We start from the raw sequence: 19,416 nt of genomic DNA, 5'->3' as shown, positions 1-19,416 counted from the left end.
GCGACTGACTTGCTTACTTGTGGAAGGTTGGATTAGGCAAGGTTGGGTAGCGCCTGGCAAATGATAAACTTACCGACTTTAAGCTAGAAACTGACTGATTAGGTACGGTTGGATAAGGTAAGGATGGATTGGGCAAGGTTGGATTAGGTAAGATTGTGTAGCGAACAGCGAACCAATGTCTGACTGAGTTATGAGAGGGTGTATTAGGCAAGGTTGGATTAGTTAAGGTTGTATTAGGTAAGGTTGGATTAGTTAGTGTTGAATTTGGTTTGGTCAGGATTAAGTTAGGTAAGAGTAGGATTAGGTTAGGTTAGGTAATGATTAAGGCAAGTTTGGATTAAATAAGGTTGGGTAGCGAGCAGCGAACCAATGTCTGACTGAGTTATGGGCGGGTGGATTAGGCAAGGTTGGATTAGGTAGGGTTGGATTAGTTAGGGTTGAATTTGGCTAGGCTAGGATTAAGTTAGGATAGAGAAGGATTAGGTTAGGTTATGATTAGATAAGGTTGGACTAGGTAAGGTTGGGTAGCGAGCAGCGAACCAATGTCTGACTGAGTTATGAGATTGGATGAGGTTGGATTTTAAGGTTGGATTAATTAGGGTTGAATTTGGTTAGGTTAGGATTAAGTTAGGTTAGACAAGGATTAGGCTAGGTTAGGTTAGGTTAGGTTAGGTTAGGTTAGGTTAGGATGAGGCAAGTTTGGATTAGGTAAGGTTGGGTAGCGAGCAGCGAGCGGGCGACTTACCGACTACTGGAAGGATCGTCACTTGATCGGCAGCAAACCCGCCGCCCATCGTCCCCATAGAGGGTGTACAGTTACTGCGGGGCGGCGGTGATAGCCTGGCAGGGAGCTCTTACACGCGATACCGGCCCCCCCACCCCTCTCTCTCTCTCTTTCTCTTTCTCTCTCTCTCTCTGCTTTTGTTATATTCAATCGTTTCACTCCCGTTTTCTTTTTCGGGTACTTCTTGTTGGTAATGTTTTCGTTTCAGCCAATCATTTTTTTTTTACATCAAAGGAATCAGTTCAAGGGCATAAAAAAAAGGAAACATATGAAAAAAAAAGCCCGCAAATCACTGCTCCTAAAAAGAGTTAGAGGAGTGGCCGAAAGATAGGTCAAATGTACCTTTATCTTCGTTTCGTGCGTCTTCTAAAACTAACAGCAGCTTGGACCTCCCTCCCTCCCCCCCCCCTTCACCCACTCAACACCCGATCACCCTCTCTCCTCCACCAGTAAGCTCCCTCCTTATTAGTCTCTTTCTCAGTCGTATGTACCAATATATTTTTTTTCTATCTATCTGGAATTCAACTACTCTTCATGTCGCCTTTCTATCCTAATAACCTTCGTACAAACCAATATTTCTTTTTTTTTCTATCTTTCTGGAATTCAACTTCTTTTTATGTCGCCTTTCTATCGTAATGACCTTCGTATAAACCAATATTTCTCTTTTTTTCTAACTTTCTGGAATTCAACTTCTTTTTATGTCGCCTTTCTATCCTAATAACCTTCGTATAAACCAATATTTCTCTTTTTTTCTATCTTTCTGGAATTCAACTTCTTTTTATGTCGCCTTTCTATCGTAATGACCTTCGTATAAACCAATATTTCTCTTTTTTCTATCTTTCTGGAATTCAACTTCTCTTCATATCGCCTTTCTAACGTAATGACCATCTCCCCTTACCTCCTCAAGTCTCCTTATGTATACTCCTTTGGTTTACTTCTTTAGCTGATTTTGAATAATGTCCTTTCTTTTAGATATTTTCTCATGCTTCTCCGCTGCCTTTTTCTCTCTGTATATCTCCCTCCCTTTAGTTGTTCCGGTCTCATTAGGAGGAGCCGCATACTACACCTTTTTACTCTACTATTCACATATTCCACTGCTTAATATTTTTTCTACCATGAATTACCCCTTTTTTTTTTTTTTTGCCCCTGTTTGCTATTTTCCGTCGCATGTCTCTTATCTAAATATCATCCACCGTCTCACCCGCCTTTTTATCCTTTCTATAGTTTGATTTACCCTTTTTCCTCTGAACCACTCTTAATAAAACCCTCATCACACTTTTTCACCTGGCTTTTATCCTTTCCATAGCTTAACCTAACTTTGTCCCTTGATCCACTCCTATTTAAACCCTTACTACACTCTTTCACTGCCTTGTTATCCTTTCCATAGCCTTAATTTAACTTCCTCCCTTGATCCCCTACTTAAATCCTATTACAGTTTCTCACCTGGCTTTTATCCTTTCCAAAGCTTAATCCAACTTTCTCCCATGAATCATACCTATTTAAGCCCCTATTACACTCTTTCACCGTCTTTTTATCCTCACTATACTTTCTCACCCGGCATTCATCCTTTCCATAACTCAAACCTACCTTTCCTCCTTTGAACCACTCATTTCTTAACCCACATAAAGCTCTACTGATTCCCTTCGTGTGTCCCTTATACTCTTCTCATTAGGGTGTGGTTGTTATGGGTACTCTCTCCCCTTCACCCTCGCTCACCTTGGCACCTCCGAGGCAGCTCCCGTAAGTGTCTGCCTCGGTGGTTGATATGTAAGGTGATATTCCAGTTCTTGTCTTTCCTCTGTACTACCATACTCCCTCCCTCTGGTCTGTGTCCGCGAGGTGTCTTAAGAATGCTAAATAAACGGAAGAACAGGTTTATCACTCCAATATATCGTTCCTACGCGATTTTCTACACTGTACTTTGTTATTAGCGTATTTCTTTTGTTTTTGTGGATAATGATGAGTCTGCTACACGTTATAATGAGATAATAACACAAATAAATGTTAAATGAAACGGAAAAACTCGGCATTATATCACTACAGTATACCGTTCTTACGCGATTTTCTACACTGTATTCTGTTTTTAGCGTTTTTCGTTAGTTGCTGTGGTTAATGATGAGTCTGCTACACGTTATAAAGAGATAATAAAGCCAATAAACGTCTCCTTTCCGTGGTGAGGGTTCAGTTTTTGTTTACCTCCTCATCAACTCTACTTATTCCATCATTCATGGGCACATTCCTCTTCTTGTTGCTAATGACGTATTTGTATTGCCTCCCTACACTCTCTTTTTCCCCTTCCACTAGACATGTTTGCCTTAGTTCCGCAAAAGTAGAGCGAGTTTTCAAGTAGTTAGTCATTTGAAACGCAAAGAAAACTAGATTGTTTGGGCGAGAGAAAGTTTATCACGGCCGCGCGCTTCAAGGGACACTATTCTAGCGGAGACTTCGGCCGGGGCGGTGTGTGTGGGTCACTTATGTATCTGCCTTGTGGTGTCCCCTAGTCAGGAAGTATTTTGCCATGGTTTTAGGCTTGTTTGTTCCATACTTTCAGCGTGTGAGTACGAATATAGTCTTGATTAGGATTAGATGAGGTTCTGTAATGGCTTCTAGACTAGTGTATCGTTTCACTTATGTTTCTGCTTTGTGTAGTCTCCTATTCGGGAAGTATTTTACCATGGTCTTAAGGTTGTTTGTTCCATACTTACAGCCTGTGAGTACGGATATAGGCTTGACTAGGATTAGATAGGGGTCTATAATAGCTCCTAGACTAGTGTACCGATATACGTATTAGGGCCGTTTAGTAGTGCATATTGATTCTGCGCTGGTACACTACGAGGAATGATGAATCACTCGCCCTACTGCGAAATTACAGTACACAAGGACGTACGGTTTTACACGCAAAGGCTGGAATGAAGAGTGACTTGCCGGGTGAGGGAGACAGGTGAAGGACGGACAGGCGGGGGTGAGTGAATAATAGACATTGTGGCTAAGTGATTGATTTAGTAGCCGCAGTAACCGTATTAGTGATAGATTCGAGGCCATGTGTCACGGGGAGGGTTAGGCCAATGAGAAGGAGTAAGTAGGTGAGTAGGGATGTCTTTGTGCCTCAGAGGGTACGATTTGGGGTAATTTAAGGGAGTGGAGTCAGTGATATTACGAGGTCACCAAGAGGGATGAGTCGGCCACGGGTAGACGGTGATGGATGCCACTTCAGGGGGAGGCGAGGGATTTTAGGTTTCATGCTGGTGTGTGTTGGCCACACACACACACACACACACACACACACACACACACACACACACACACACACACACACACACACACACACACACACACACACACACACACACACACACACACACACACACACACACACACACACACACACACACACACACACACACACACACACACACACACACACACACACACACACACACACACACACACACACACACACACACACACACACACACACACACACACACACACACACACACACACACACACACACACACACACACACACACACACACACACACACACACACACACACACACACACACACACACACACACACACACACACACACACACACACACACACACACACACACACACACACACACACACACACACACACACACACACACACACACACACACACACACACACACACACACACACACACACACACACACACACACACACACACACACACACACACACACACACACACACACACACACACACACACACACACACACAATAAAAAGCTCGCTACTCGCTGCTCCCAAAAAATAATCAAAAGAGGTGGCCGAAAGAAAGGTCAAATTCGGGAGGAGATGTGTCCTGATACCCTCCTTTTGAAAGAGTTCAAGTCGTAGGCAGGAGGAAATACAGATGAAGGAAGATTGTTCCAGAGTTTACCAGCGTGAGGGATGAAAGAGTGAAGATGCTGGTTAACTCTTGCATAAAGGGTTTGGACAGTATAGGGATGAGCATGAGTAGAAAGTCGTGTGCAGCGGGGCCGCGGGAGCGGGGGAGGCATGCAGTTAGCAAGTTCAGAAGAGCAGTCAGCGTGGAAATATCGATAGAAGATAGAAAGAGAGGCAACATCGCGACGGAATTTAAGAGGTAGAAGACTATCAGTAGGAGGAGGAGAACTGATGAGACGAAGAGCCTTAGACTCCACTCTGTCCAGAAGAGCTGTGTGAGTGGAGCCCCCCCACACATGAGATGCATACTCCATACGAGGGCGGACAAGGCCCCTGTATATGGATAGCAACTGCGCGGGGGAGAAGAACTGGCGGAGACGATACAGAACGCCCAACCTCGAGGAAGCTGATTTAGCGAGAGAGGAGATATGAAGTTTCCAGTTGAGATTTTGAGTTAAGGATAGACCGAGGATGTTTAGTGTTGAAGACGGTGACAGCTGAGTGTTGTCGAAGAATAGGGGATAGGTGTTTGGAAAATTGTGTCGAGTTGATAGGTGGAGAAATTGAGTTTTTGAGGCATTGAAGGACACAAGGTTCCTTCTGCCCCAATCGGAAATGATAGCAAGATTTGAGGTTAAGCGTTTTGTAGCCCCCAGTCTGGAGTCGTGTACTTCCTGTTGAGAGGGTCTTCTATTGAAAGAAGTTGAATAATGCAGAGTGGAGTCGTCGGCGTATGAGTGGACAGGACAGTTTGTTATGGAAAGAAGATCATTGATGAATAACAGGAAGAGAGTGGGTGATAGGACAGAGCCCTGTGGAACGCCACTGTTGATAGGTTTAGCGGAAGAGCAGTAACCGTCTACCACCGCAGAGATAGAACGGCCGGAAAGGAAACTAGAGATAAAGGAACAGAGAGAGGGATAGAATCCGAAAGAGGGCAGTTTAGAAAGCAAAGACTGGTGCCAGACTCTATCGAAGGCTTTCGATATGTCTAGCGCAACAGAGAAAGTTTCACCGAAACGGCTAACAGAGGATGACCAAGAGTCAGTTAAGAGAGCAAGAAGATCGCCAGTAGAACGCCCCTTGCGGAATCCATACTGGCGATCAGATAGAAGGTTAGAAGTGGGAAGCTGCTTTTGAATCTTCCGGTTAAGGATTGATTCAAAAGCTTTAGATAGGCAGGAAAGTAAAGCTAAAGGGCGGTAGTTTGAGGGATAGGAACGGTCACCCTTCTTAGGCACAGACTGTACAAAGGCATACTTCCAGTAGGAAGGAAAGATAGATGTTGATAGGCAGAGACGAAAGAGTTTGACCAGGCACGGTGTCAGCACAGAAGCACAGTTTTTAAGGACAATTGGAGGCACTCCATCAGGTCCATAAGCCTTCTGAGAGTTGATGCCAGAGAGGGCATAGAAAACATCATTTGGAAGAATCTTAATAACAGGCATAAAGGAGTCAGAGGGGGGATGAGTAGGAGGAATATGCCCAGAATCGTCCAGGGTGGAGTTCTTACATAAAGTTTGAGCGAAGAGTTCAGCTTTAGAGACTGATGAGACGGCAGTGCTGCCATCAGGGTTAAGGAGAGGAGGGAAAGAGGAAGAAGTGAAATTGGAGGAAATATTTTTGGCTAGATGCCAGAAGTCACGGGAAGAATTAGAAGAAGCAAGGTGTTGACATTTTCTATTAATGAAAGAAGTTTTGGTAAGTCGGAGAATAGATTTGGCACGAGACCGGGCTGAAATGTAAAGATCAAAGTTAGCGGGAGTTCGAAGGCTCTGGAACCTTTTGTGAGCTGCCTCTCTATCTTTAATAGCACGAGAACAAGCATGATTAAACCAAGGGTTTTTAGCATGAGGAGTAGAGAAAGTACGTGGAATGTATGCCTCCATTCCAGAGACAATCACCTCTGTGATGCGCTGAGCACACACAGAGGGGTTTCTCTCCTGGAAGCAGTAATCATTACACGGGAAATCGGAAAAGTACATCCTCAGGTCGTCCCACCGAGCTGAAGCAAAATGCCAGATGCATCGCCTCTTCGGTGGGTCCAGAGGATGTACAGGAGCGATAGGACAGGATACAGAAATAAGGTTATGATCGGAGGAGCCCAACGTAGAGAACAGTTTGACAGAGTAAGCAGAAGGATTAGAGGTAAGGAAGAGGTCTAGAATGTTGGGCCTGTCTCCAAGACGGTCGGGAATACGTGGTCTAGTGGTCAGCATGCCTGGCTACTACTCCGCGGGCCCGACTTGGAATACCGGCCCGGGCAGTCGGCGTGCAGCTCACCCAGCTGTTCATCCTCCCTTTCCCTCTGGTCGATAAATGGGTACCTGGGGAAACCTGCGAAAGGTAAACTGTGGTAACCCGGATGTCACACTGACCCTGTGTCCCGGGGTAATGGGCTCCCTCCCCACCACAGGCTCAAGGGCCAATGCTACGGAGATAAGCACCGAGGCCACGCGCTGCTACAACGTATGCCCCCAACTTTACATTTACTTTACCATCATGTGGCCCCGGAGCAATAACCAAATGCGGTAGTGTATTCCTATTCATAATCTTATTGCCCTAGGTTTACCCCTCTAAAAATATGTATGGAGACGTCGCTGATAACGATTAAGAACGCGAAAAAAATTGTGTGTGTGTGTGTGTGTGTGTGTGTGTGTGTGTGTGTGTATATATATATATATATATATATATATATATATATATATATATATATATATATATATATATATATATATATATATATATATATATATATGCACACAAACACACACACACACACACACACACACACACACACATTGTTTCACGATAAGACACCTTGGACTGTCAGTACACCTCACTGGAGTAAGGTTGAAGGGTTATGCCCTTGTGCTGAGGACTTGGGCAGCCATGTTGGGTACGAGAGGGGAGGTGGAGGTCGACTTGATGGGTGCGGCGCAATTTTCCTTCAGTCAGCTTCTCGTCCTCGGCCCGACCCTTCGCTGCGGCTCCTGGGCCCTGCGCAGCCCGCCACGGCGTTGGCTGGACACTTATTCCTCAGTGATCAGCAGTGCATCAAGCACCTTTCGTCTACATCACTCTCTAAAACCGCACGTTTGTGTAACAGTAAATGATTTTGTCGAGATTGAAAATATATCAAAAGCTGTGCAAGAAGTGACGTCGTGTGTGCGTCGTGATCATTTTCAATGAGGTGTTCGTGGACGTGACTTAGGTACTTACCTCGCCTTTCTTGTGTTACTGGCCACCTCTGTAATGTCCTGCATCGTCGAGGGTGGCAGGAGTCTGTGTGCCTGTGTTCTCAGGTTTGCTAGCAGTGACATCCCGTGCCCTTGCTGTGACGCCCCGCAGCCCGCCCTTCTTTGCCCCAGGGAAGTGTTTCGTAGTGCCCCGTGCGTGCAGTGTAGTGCCCCTGTGTTCTCTATGAATGACGGCCACCCTGTGCAAGTACCCAGAGAGGCGGACGCGTGCCCTGTAGTGATGCATGAAGGCGTGAAGAGCGGCGTGTGGCCCTCGCTCACAGCACCTGCGGGCTGTGAAGGCGAGGCGGTGCAGCAGAGTGTAGCTGCCCGGGTCTCTCCATTAGGCATGGCGGACCCTCACCTGACCCGCATCACTGAGCCTCCTGACGACGATTCAAACTGTCTTAGCCTTCCGAAAGCTGAGTGTCAGTCAGACGACGACCCTGACCTATTGGAGCTGCTGAGTGACCCCAAGCTGGCAGAGCCTCTGGATGACCGGGACAGTGACCTGGAGGACGCCATAACGACTTGTTGTGACGTAGCGGACCTCTGTGACGCCGAGGATGACGAAGACCTTGAAATTGAAGAGAACGAAGAACCTGAAGAGGAGATGGAACTGGAGACGCAGCCCGATAATGTGTTCCTGGAGGTCCCTGCAGTTGAGTGTAAAGACGATGGCGACGACAAGAGCGCCAGTCCCACGCCGGAACTCTTACACAGGAAGAGGCACATGTTCTACGTCGGGAATGAGGATGAAATCATTAATTATCAAGATGACATCGATTTTGAGGACTGCGGCTATAACGAGGATGTGGAATTAGCTCTGGACAGCGACAATCAGCACAGCATCGAAGAAAACGACAACGACAATGACAACTATAACGACAACGACAATACTACAGCGAGTTTCTGCAACGTAGGTCCTCCGAGGTCTATCCTGAAGCGGGGGTCACGCTCCTCGCTGGGCTTTCCGATGAAGTCCGCCTTGGCCCACCTCCTCCTGCCGCTGCAGCCTATCCTCACCGCCCTGCCTCCAGACGTGGTCAGTGAGGTGGAGGAGTTGAGGAAGCTGTATCCGGGCATTTCAGAAGACTACCTCAAAACCCTCTGTGAGTTTGGGTTGTTGGAGGAAGTGCCGCCCTCGGAGTGTTCGTCCCCGACTTCCACCTTGCCTCGCGCGCGGGTTATCTCCCTCAGCGGCTCTTTCCTGGGTCGAAAGGCGTCCCAGTGCTACTCGGATGCCGGGGACATGTTTTCAGATATTGGCAGCCCCGACGATGGGTGCCATTCAGAGTACCGCGCCACGCCCTCCGTGCGCGGCCTCTTCATCACGACCCCCGTCCCCCCGCAAAGCAGCAGCTCCCGGGAGAGGAAAAAGAACGTCATCCGCTTCTCCAGCGAAAACTCAGAGGTAAATGAATGCCTAACATGCTTATGTAGCTGACGATGGTTTGGTCTCTCTTTTCGACCCGTCAGGCATGCAAGGACGGTGTACACTGGGGATGGGAACCATTCCCTCCGAAAGGTCGGAAAATTATCACCAACTCATTTTCTTGGTGAAATATTCTAACCCATCACCGCCTCACGCCTTGGCTACTAACAACCACCAGGAATACAATACTCGAGGGAGGCACCGACCTCACGAGACCTCCCAAAATAGTACTTAATAACAGCCACATAAAAGGGTAACAACGTCTTAATTCACAGTCCCACGCACTCTGCACTACTCACAAAGCCTTAACTGACGTCATAAATTGATTTGGCTACGAATCAATCTTGGTGGCAGACGTCAGTATAATTCCTGACCTCCTTGTGCTGATAATTTTCATGGCGTTGGTTGAGGTGTGATAGTGGCAGGCCCATCGTCATTAATAGGGAGGCCCAGGCTGATGCAGGGGTCACAAACTGTTATCCATCATCCCCTTGAAACTGAAAGGAGTTGTTTATATCAGCACATATTATATCTTTGCAAATGGCCCCATCAGGTTTACATCACTTAGACATTATGTTTCTGCTAAAACTGAGGGTGTGACGTCCGTCAGTAAGCGTGAATCCACAAAATGATATGGAGCAACTCTTTGTTCTTATCCAAAAATCCACAAAGCTGCATGTTACAAATGTTAGTAAGAAAACTCATCGTCGACAGTTGAAAAACAAATTTTAAACTTACAAACTGAAAATAAAATAAAGTAATGAGCGTTCATGATTGAATATATTGTAGAACAAAAGATTACTTATTTAAAATCAGTGAGAAATTACAGAAATGAGAGGAGATAAAAAAACCCCACTTCAAAACCTATGAATGAAATTAATCTAGTAATGCACGTGGATATCTCTCACTTGGATAATTTTGCATCGATCCAGTGCCAAAGCGGCGTTGGACGTTGTATGTTTTGCGTCCCCAACATTCTTTACAACTGCAATAACACGATAGGCAAGAGTGGCGCCTTTCCATCGATCGATCCGCTGCGGCATGATAACGAGGCGTGATTTACTGCCATTGCGTAAGCCGGACGCTGATGTAGAAAGGTGTAGCGTCATCACAACAATCCGTCCAGGTGGGCAAGACAACGGTAATGAGCGACACGCCACGTGGCCGCCCGGGCGTGATTGTGGTGGAGTGGTGATGGCAGGAGGGGGGGGGGGGGGGGGCTGTGATTGTGGTGAAGTGATGGTGGTGGTGATGATGTGGTGATGGCAGGAAGGGGCTCTGATTGTGGTGTAGTGATGGTGGTGGTGGTGATGATGTGGTGATGGCAGGAAGGGGGTGTGATTGTGGAGTGGTGGTGATGGTGGTGAGGCTGGTGAGGCCGTTCGAGAGGTGGTAGCGTTCATGATAAGGGTAGAGGATATGGTGATGATGGTGACGGTGGTTGTATGGTAATATTGGAGGGGATGTTCCTGGTTGTAGTAATAGCAGTGGTGCCATAATTCCATCCCTGTACCTGGTGATGATTATAGAAAATACTTAGAAAATAATAATTGGTCTGCTAAGTACACGGTGACGCTTACTTGGGCAAAACTAACAAAACCTAACCCAACCGAAACCAACCGAAACCAACTTAGTCTCGTTTAGTCTACCGCAGCGTAAACAAACTTAATTCAAGCTCAAACAACTTAGCCTAGCCTTGTGTACCATAGCATGATCAAACCAAACTTAACCCAACCCAACCAAGCCAGTCTAATCTGCTACTAGGGAAAACTCCTCCACCAGCGTCTTCTACTCCATCACGACACCATCCACGTGAGGAAGGTCGGGAGAAGAGAAGCTGAAGTTGAAGAAGAAAAAAAGAAGAAGAAGCAGAAAAAGAAGAAGAAGAAGAAGAAGAAAAAGAAGAAGAAGAAGAAGAAGAAGAAAAAGAAAGGGAGGCAGAAGAAGAGAAGGGGAATAATAATAAAAAGAAGAAGAAGAAAAAGAAGAAGAAGAAGAAGAAGAAGAAGATGAAAATGAAGAATAAGAAAGAAGAAGAAGAGGTTGAAAATAAAAGAGGTGAAGGAAGAGGAAGAAAAAGCAGATGAAGAGAAGAAAAAGGAGAAAAAATATGAGGAATAGAAGAGAAAATTAGGAAGAAGATTTGAAGAAGAGAAGAGAAGAAAGGAAACGAAGGAGAAAAAGAAGAAATAAGAAGGAAGAAGACGAAAAGACCAGAAGAAGAAGAAGAAAAAAAAGTAGAAGAAGAAGAAGAAGAAGAAGAAGAAGAAGAAGAAGAAGAAGAAGAGGAGGGGGGGAATGAAGTGTGGGAAGAAGAATACTTTAGTGTTGCGGGAACGAAGCTGAGGCGGCGTCTTTTTGCCCTCTCAATATTTTTTTTCTCTCTCATTGTGGTTATTTTCAGAGAGAGAGAGAGAGAGAGAGAGAGAGAGAGAGAGAGAGAGAGAGAGAGAGAGAGAGAGAGAGATTCGTGACACGAGAAACAAGCCACCTATTTTCAGGCTCACCAAGTGCCTGCAGACGAGGGGAGGAGGAGGAGGAGGAGGGGGCGTAGGGAGGAGGTGGGGGAGAGGGAGGAGGAGGGGGCGGTGAGGTGGAGGGGCACTGGGGGAGGGGGACAGCATCGACAAGACCTTGAAGACGGGGGAAGGAGGAGGAGGAGGAGGAGGAGGAGGAGGAGGAGGAGGAGTCTTTTACCTGATGTCGATGAATCACCTCAACTCAGTTAGATATTGTTGTAGTTATTATTATTATTATTTTTATTATTATTATTATTATTATTATTATTATTATTATTATTATTATTATTATTATTATTATTATTATTATTATTATTATTATTATTATTATTATTATTATTATTATTATTATTATTATTATTATTATTTTTATTATTATTATTATTATTATTATTATTATTATTATTATTATTATTATTATTATTATTATTATTATTATTATTATTATTATTATTATTATTATTATTATTATTATTATTATTATTATTATTATTATTAATATTATTATTATTATTATTATTATTATTATTATTATTATTATTATTATTATTATTATTATTATTATTATTATTATTATTATTATTATTATTATTATTATTATTATTATTATTATTATTATTATTATTATTATTATTATTATTATTATTATTATTATTATTATTATTATTATTATTATTATTATTATTATTATTATTATTATTATTATTATTATTATTATTATTATTATTATTATTATTATTATTATTATTATTATTATTATTATTATTATTATTATTATTATTATTATTTTTATTATTAATTTTATTATTTGTTTTCTTCTTCATTTTCTTCTTCTTCTTCTTCTTCTTCTTCTTCCGCTTTTTTATTATTATTATTACTTCTTTACTATTTATATTATTGCTAGTTGTGGTAAAATTAATAAATGTACATTGTTATGTAATACCATTTTTTTCTGTTTTTTCTCTTTTTCTCTCTCTTATCCTATTGTTACATCACCTTCCCCTCCCCCGTACCTACCCTCCCCCACTTTTCCTCATTCCTCGCCTCTCCCTCTCACTATCGTTATCCAATTCAATCACGTGTCTCCCTCTCTCTCCCTCCCTCCCTCCCTCTCCCTCCCTCCCTCCTGCCTTCCCCCCTTTCCTTCTCGCCCGTGTAAGTGGTTCAACCTTCTCCTAAAATCACTTTCATTATTGAGTAATTCGCGGCGACTCGTCCTTAACCAGCCTCAACAACCACCACCACCCTCAGTACAGCCGTCACCACCAACATCGCCACCACCATCATCACCACTACCAGCACCACCACCATCACCACCACCATCATCACCACCCTCCCCTCGCTCTACCTCCATCAGCATCATGGCTTTCACCACCACCATCACCACCTGAACTGTCTCCACCATCTTCATGACTCACCACTATCATCACCGCCTTCTCTATCTACGGTCACCATCATCACCATCGCCTCTATTTATCTATCATCACCTCTATCTACCAACACCATCATCATCGTCATCACTTTCTCTGTCTCTCATCACCGCTTTTTCTATATACCATCACCATTATCATCACCTCTATGTATCATCACCATCATTACCACCCTCTGCATCTCCATCCTCGTCATTATTCTCACTACCTTTATCACCACTATTTTTCTTCATGACCTTCACTACAACCATCATCATCAGGAACCTTTCTCCACCCTCTTCATGACCTTCAGCACCATTATCATCACCCCCTCCACCATCGTCTTGATCTTCACCACCATCACCATCACCACGGCGATCTGATCTCTTTTCGACTGTTCATGTATCTTTAATAGAATTACGTGTTATAAGTCACTTCAAAGTCTATCAGTTCGTACCCTTAAGTAGTACCCATGATAAGGTGGTGGTTGTGGTGGTGGTGGTGGTGGTGATGTAACGGTAGTGGTGGATTCCCTCAGGTCCCATATAGCAATGCAGCTTCATGTCCTATTATTTTCTTTGTCACTGTAGTTTTGATTTCTTAGACTTAGAAATGTGAACTGGGTGCTTTAAGTGTTCTAACTCACTCGGTATACGTAACTTGCTATAAAGTATTTTCCTCAATATTTTTTGCGTTGTAATGCTTCCCCCTCTCCTGGGGCCCCGCTGCACACGACTTTCTACTCAAGCTCATCCATATACTGTCCAAACCCCTTATGCAAGAGTTAACCAGCATCTCCATTCTTTCACCCCCTTCACTGGTAAACTCTGAAACAACCTTCCTTCGTCTATTTCCTCCTTCCCATGACTTGATCTCTTTCAAGAAGGGTGTATCAAGGCACCTCTCCATCCGAAATTGACGTCTCTTTTGGCTACTCTATATTTTTCGCTGTATGGGAGCAACAGTTAACGGGCTTTTTTTCTACATTTTTTTTGTTGCCCTTGAGTTGCTTTCTGTGCTGTAAAAAAAAATCGACCGTCAATTACGACATCCCTCTCATGTTTTCATCCGTCCACTTCTTACATACGCATTTTTATCTCGGTATTATGGTAGACGTGAGTGGAATGGGGAATCTGCCTCTGATTTTTTACTTATCTTCTAACACCACTTTACTTCTTACCCTTTTTAATGTGTGTGCTTCTTACCTGAAACCTGTTCCCTCATTCCTTTTACATCCATGGACAGATAAGCAGAACAGGGTGTCAGCATTTTCCATTTTTTTTCTGCTTATCGTCTATTGACCTGTAGACGTTTTTTTTCTATCTTTTCCTCTTCCGTTTTCTGTACAAATATGGAAGGTTTGGTAAGGGCTTCTTGATCTCTAGTTGTTGAGTTTTTTTCACGCTTTCTACATCATCATCATCATCTAGTGAGCATATTCTTGTGTTTCCTTTGGCGGGGTTTGTATTGCATTGTCTTCGGATGCGCATACGATGACACATAAGAGAAGCATCCATAAACCTAAGCCTCCACCTCCTCCTCCTCCTCCTTCTCCTCTTGGCAGCAAAATAGCGATGTTTTTTTGTGATGATAATTGGGGGTTTTGATCGTGGTACTGGTGGTAGTGGGTGGTTGTGGTGGTGGTGGTGGGGCAGTGCCGATGGTGGTGGTATCCTTACATTTTTGTCATGGTGTTGATGGAGGTCGTAGGCATAGGTAGACAATGCAGTGGTGAAGGAGGTGATGTGATGGTGATGATAGAATACCTGTAGGTGATGAGCTGTACCTATCTAAGACGTTTTACCTCTACCACAGTGTACACTTTGAAAAATAATTAATATAACCAAGAACAAAAAAACTATAATAACAGCATCAAAATTTATATATAGAGTACTATCATTAAGAACAACTATATAATCATAATTACCACAAACAACAATGTCACCAACGCAAAGAAAAACAGAATTCTAAACAGATGCTTCCACCAAGTGCGCGGCGTTTGTTCCCCCCCTCGTCCCTTCAGCGAGGAACAATTGGTACACTTTTAGGCTGTTGTTCGCTGCCACTGCATTCCTCGGAGCGTGAGGCGGCGAGGCGAGGCGAGGCGAGGGCTGGCTTGGGTGGGGTCCAGGATCGCCGATGTCTGTGCCCAACACCGCCACCACTACTAAACCACCACTGCCACCACCACCACCACAGCCACTATCACTAAACTATCACTGCCGCAACACCACTGCAACCACGTCGAGGTCCACAACCACTTCCACTAACAGCCACTATCACCATCACCACCACCACCACCACCACCACCACTACTGCACAGCTGCTATCGCCACTCTTGCTACCACCATTTCCACCATCCCTGCTAACGAAAAAGAAAACACGTCCTGCTTATGTAAATCCGTCTTGCGAGAACTGTGCCGCCCCGCTCACGAAAAGAAATCTCAGCACTGCTCTCGAAAACTTTCTGTACTTTCCGAACATTTCTTGCTCTGCTAACGAAAAGGTTCTTACTTTGCCTACGAAGAATTACTCCTCCATGCGTGCCAAAAAAGTCTTGCCTGCATGCTCGTAAAAACCCTCCTGACCTGCATACTAGAATAAAAATGTGTCTAGTCTTGTCTAAGTGAACAGCCCTGCAACCCGTGCTAAAAAGAAACGCCATGCCTTGACGTAGTAAACGCTGCCTTGAACTGTTATCTTCCACCTTCTACAACTACGCGACACACATCACATACCACAATGAATAATAAAATCACTTACATTTTTATAGACCCGCTAAGTTTACCATACCACTCTCTCTCTCTCTCTCTCTCTCTCTCTCTCTCTCTCTCTCTCTCTCTCTCTCTCTCTCTCTCTCTCTCTCTCTCTCTCTCTCTCTCTCTCTCTCTCTCTCTCTCTCTCTCTCTCTCTCTCTCTCTCTCTCTCTCTCTCCTCCAGTACATCACCAAGTCAGTCCTAAGACCCCCTGTCCCTACTAAGCCCCCGAGAGAGAGAGAGAGAGAGAGAGAGAGAGAGAGAGAGAGAGAGAGAGAGAGAGAGAGTCTTTCAATCTGTGTCAATCTGGCTGTGGATTGCTCAGTGATGGGTCATGTTTAAGAGTCTGTTTCTGCCACACTCCACACACACTCTCTCTCTCTCTCTCTCTCTCTCTCTCTCTCTCTCTCTCTCTCTCTCTCTCTCTCTCTCTCTCTCTCTCTCTCTCTCATCTCTTCTTCTTTCGTGTGCTCTTTTTTTTTAATCTATTCCATTTTCTTTTCTGGTCACTCTTCGCTCTAGTCAGTTCCTCCTCCTCCTCCTCCTCCTCTTCCTCCTCTCTACCTTCCGCTGACCTGCCCTTGGCCTCGCGTTCCTCGTCTTCGTATCTCGTGGTGCCTCGTAAACACCGGCCCATAACTCTCAACTTACGGCTCCCTCAACAGTTTAGGAGTGTGATCCACGAGCCGCACACTCACTGCACGGCTCGGCTGCGGCTCGGGCTCGCTAATGGAGTGCCGCGGGGACTGATGGTCGAGTGTGTGTGTAAGGGAAGAAGGGGAGGTGGGGTGGGGGCTGGGGGGGAAGGGGGGAGGGGGAGGTGTGGTGAGCGGTGGGATGGAGGGGAATGTATGAGTAAGGGAGTGAGTGAATGAGCGAGTGAGTGAGTGTGTGCGTTTATTACCCTTGTGTTATTATATCTTTTCGTGTCTAAGTAAGTTTTGTGGGTCAGGTTATGGTGACTCAGAGGATGTCCGAGTCATGATAAGTCAGGGAAGGTCAGGGTGAGTTAAGATGGCCCAGAGAGAATTGTAGTGAGTTAGGACGGATCAAGGAGAGTCTCGGTGAGTCAGGGTGGATCAGTGAAAATCAGGGTGAGTCAGGGTGGATCTGGGAGTCGTAGTTAGTCATGGTGGATCTGGGAGTGGTGGTGAGTCAGGGTGAATCCGGGAGTCGTGGTGAGTCAGGGTGAATCAGGGAGTCATGGTGGGTCTGGGTGAATCAGGGAGTCATGGTGGGTCTGGGTGAATCAGGGAGTCATGGTGGGTCAGGGTGAATCAGAGAGTCGTGGTGGGTCAGGGTGAATCAGAGAGTCGTGGTGGGTCAGGGTGAATCAGAGAGTCGTGGTGGGTCAGGGTGGATTACGGAGTCGTGGTGGGTCAGGGTGGATCAGGGAGTCGTGGTGGTCAGGGTGGATCAGGGAGTCGTGGTGGGTCAGGGTGGATCTGGGAGTCGTGGTGAGTTAAAAAGAATCAGGGTCGATCAGGGAGTCGTGGTGGGTCAGGGTGGATCAGGGAGTCGTGGTGGGTCAGGGTGGATCTGGGAGTCGTGGTGAGTTAAAAAGAGTCAGGGTCGATCAGGGAGTCGTGGTGAGTCGGGGTGAGTAAAGGAAGTCTCATTGTTAGCCTCCTTTACATCTGCTCTTCGTTATTTTTTTCCCTTATTCACTCCACGTTCTACATAGCTCTTACTGGCTTCCGTGTTTTCTTCCGCATTATTATTTCTCTCCTCTTTTCAGCCTTTTTTCCTCCAACGTGATTTTTTCTTTCACGAACTTCCTCGTTTCAAATGCTTCCGCCTTCTCCTCCCTCCCTCCCTCTCTCCCTCCCTTCCTTTCTCCCAGATGTTCTCGTACTCTCCCTCGCCTTATTTCCTGGTCTTCCTTAACTTCTTTCCCCGCCACGACACACACGCACACGTACATCCACACACACACACACACACACACACACACACACACACACACACACACACATACGAACACGCAAATGTACCCTGTTCATTCCTGCTGTCTGCCTCCCTCCCTCTCTCTCTTGTTGTTATCCTCCTCCCCCTACTCCTCCTTCTCTCACATCTTACCTCTCCTCCTCACTCTCATTGTCCTTATTTGTGCATCTTTCCTTCCTTCATCATATTTTTCTCTCTTTTTCCATCTCCTTGTTCTTTTGATGCGTCCTTTGCCTTTCTTACGTTCCTTCTCATCCGCCCTTCAATTCATCCTCGTACTCGTCTGCCCTTAAAGCTTCTTCCCTATCTACAGTGCCTGTCTCCTTAACCACTTACATAATATTATCTGCCTACTTACGTACCACCATTGCCCACTTATCTACTTCTACCACTTGTCTACCTATCTACTTACTTAATATCAGTCAGCAATGTTTACCTATTTACTTACACCCATGCCTGCCTGTCTCTTTAACTTTACATACCACTGCCTACCTTCCTACATACTTTGCCTGTTGATCTATACCTGTGCCTACTTGCTATTTTGCTTACCCACCGAATTTTCTGAACATAAACCTGTGTCCTACCTACGTTTTACTACCTATACTTTATTTCTGTTCACCCTTGTATTTATCTACCTATTAATATACCTACCCATCTATCTACCTACTTATCCGTCCACTTACCTACCTACTTACTAACCTGTCAACATAACTACCTTCCAATCTACTTATTCTCATACCTACGAACTTATTTTCCAATTCAGTCACCTACCCACTTTCTTTACCTATCGTAACATACGTATCCTTGCCTTATTTATCCTTACCTATTCTTACCTATCCTTACCTTACCCATCAGTACCTTCCCCCCCCTCCCTCTCTATACGTACCCAACACCCTGCCCCCTCCCGGGTTAAGGCCAGTGAGGGTGGAGGGGTGCCGGAGTGCCATTCAGTTAACGGAGTGCCGCTATGTGGGTGCTGACCTCGCCTCCCGGATCAATACCTCAACGTGACCTTAACAGACAAACTAAACTTCTCACCTGCACGTGCTTTCTTCTGACACACCTTGGCTATTTCGATTCCACGTTGCCACGGTTAATGATGTTATAGTGTTTTTTTCTTTTGCCTCTCTCTCGGTAGTTGTTGTTGTTGTTGTTGTTGTTGTTGTTGTTGTTGTTGTTGTTGTTCCTGTCCTTATTTTTGTTCTTCCTCTTCTTGTTCTTCTTGTTTTCCTTTTTCTTGTTGTTGTTGTTATTGGTGTATTAGTCGTAGCACAGCGCATGTTTTCTTTATTTATTTATGTGTGTGTTTTGTGTTACGTTTTGTGACCCTATAAGTGCGATATCAGGTATAGGTTCATTACGTTATTCTAGTTTTGTTATATTTTTATC

The 19,416-nt window shown here is 44.8% G+C and overlaps 1 protein-coding gene across 10 annotated transcripts in view; it reads left to right on the top strand.

Annotated features, from left to right (window-relative positions):
* The first annotated feature begins 7,675 nt into the window (after window positions 1-7,675).
* LOC127004140 (voltage-dependent L-type calcium channel subunit beta-2-like) overlaps window positions 7,676-19,416 on the top strand; it is a 131,742-nt gene continuing 120,001 nt past the window's right edge. For all 10 annotated transcript variants that reach the window (XR_007757659.1, XM_050871549.1, XM_050871553.1 and 7 more), the window contains exon 1: window positions 7,676-9,374. Coding sequence is in view for 9 of the 10 variants with exons in the window: in XM_050871549.1 (XP_050727506.1) it covers window positions 7,977-9,374 (1,398 nt within the window). In the remaining variant the exon portion in view is untranslated. The remainder of the gene's footprint in view (window positions 9,375-19,416) is intronic.

This window comes from Eriocheir sinensis, chromosome 27 (genome assembly GCF_024679095.1).
Source record: "Eriocheir sinensis breed Jianghai 21 chromosome 27, ASM2467909v1, whole genome shotgun sequence".
NCBI lineage: Eukaryota > Metazoa > Arthropoda > Malacostraca > Decapoda > Varunidae > Eriocheir > Eriocheir sinensis.
The sequence above is the reverse complement of the archived record's forward strand: the minus strand, read 5'-3'. Positions and strand labels throughout refer to the sequence as shown.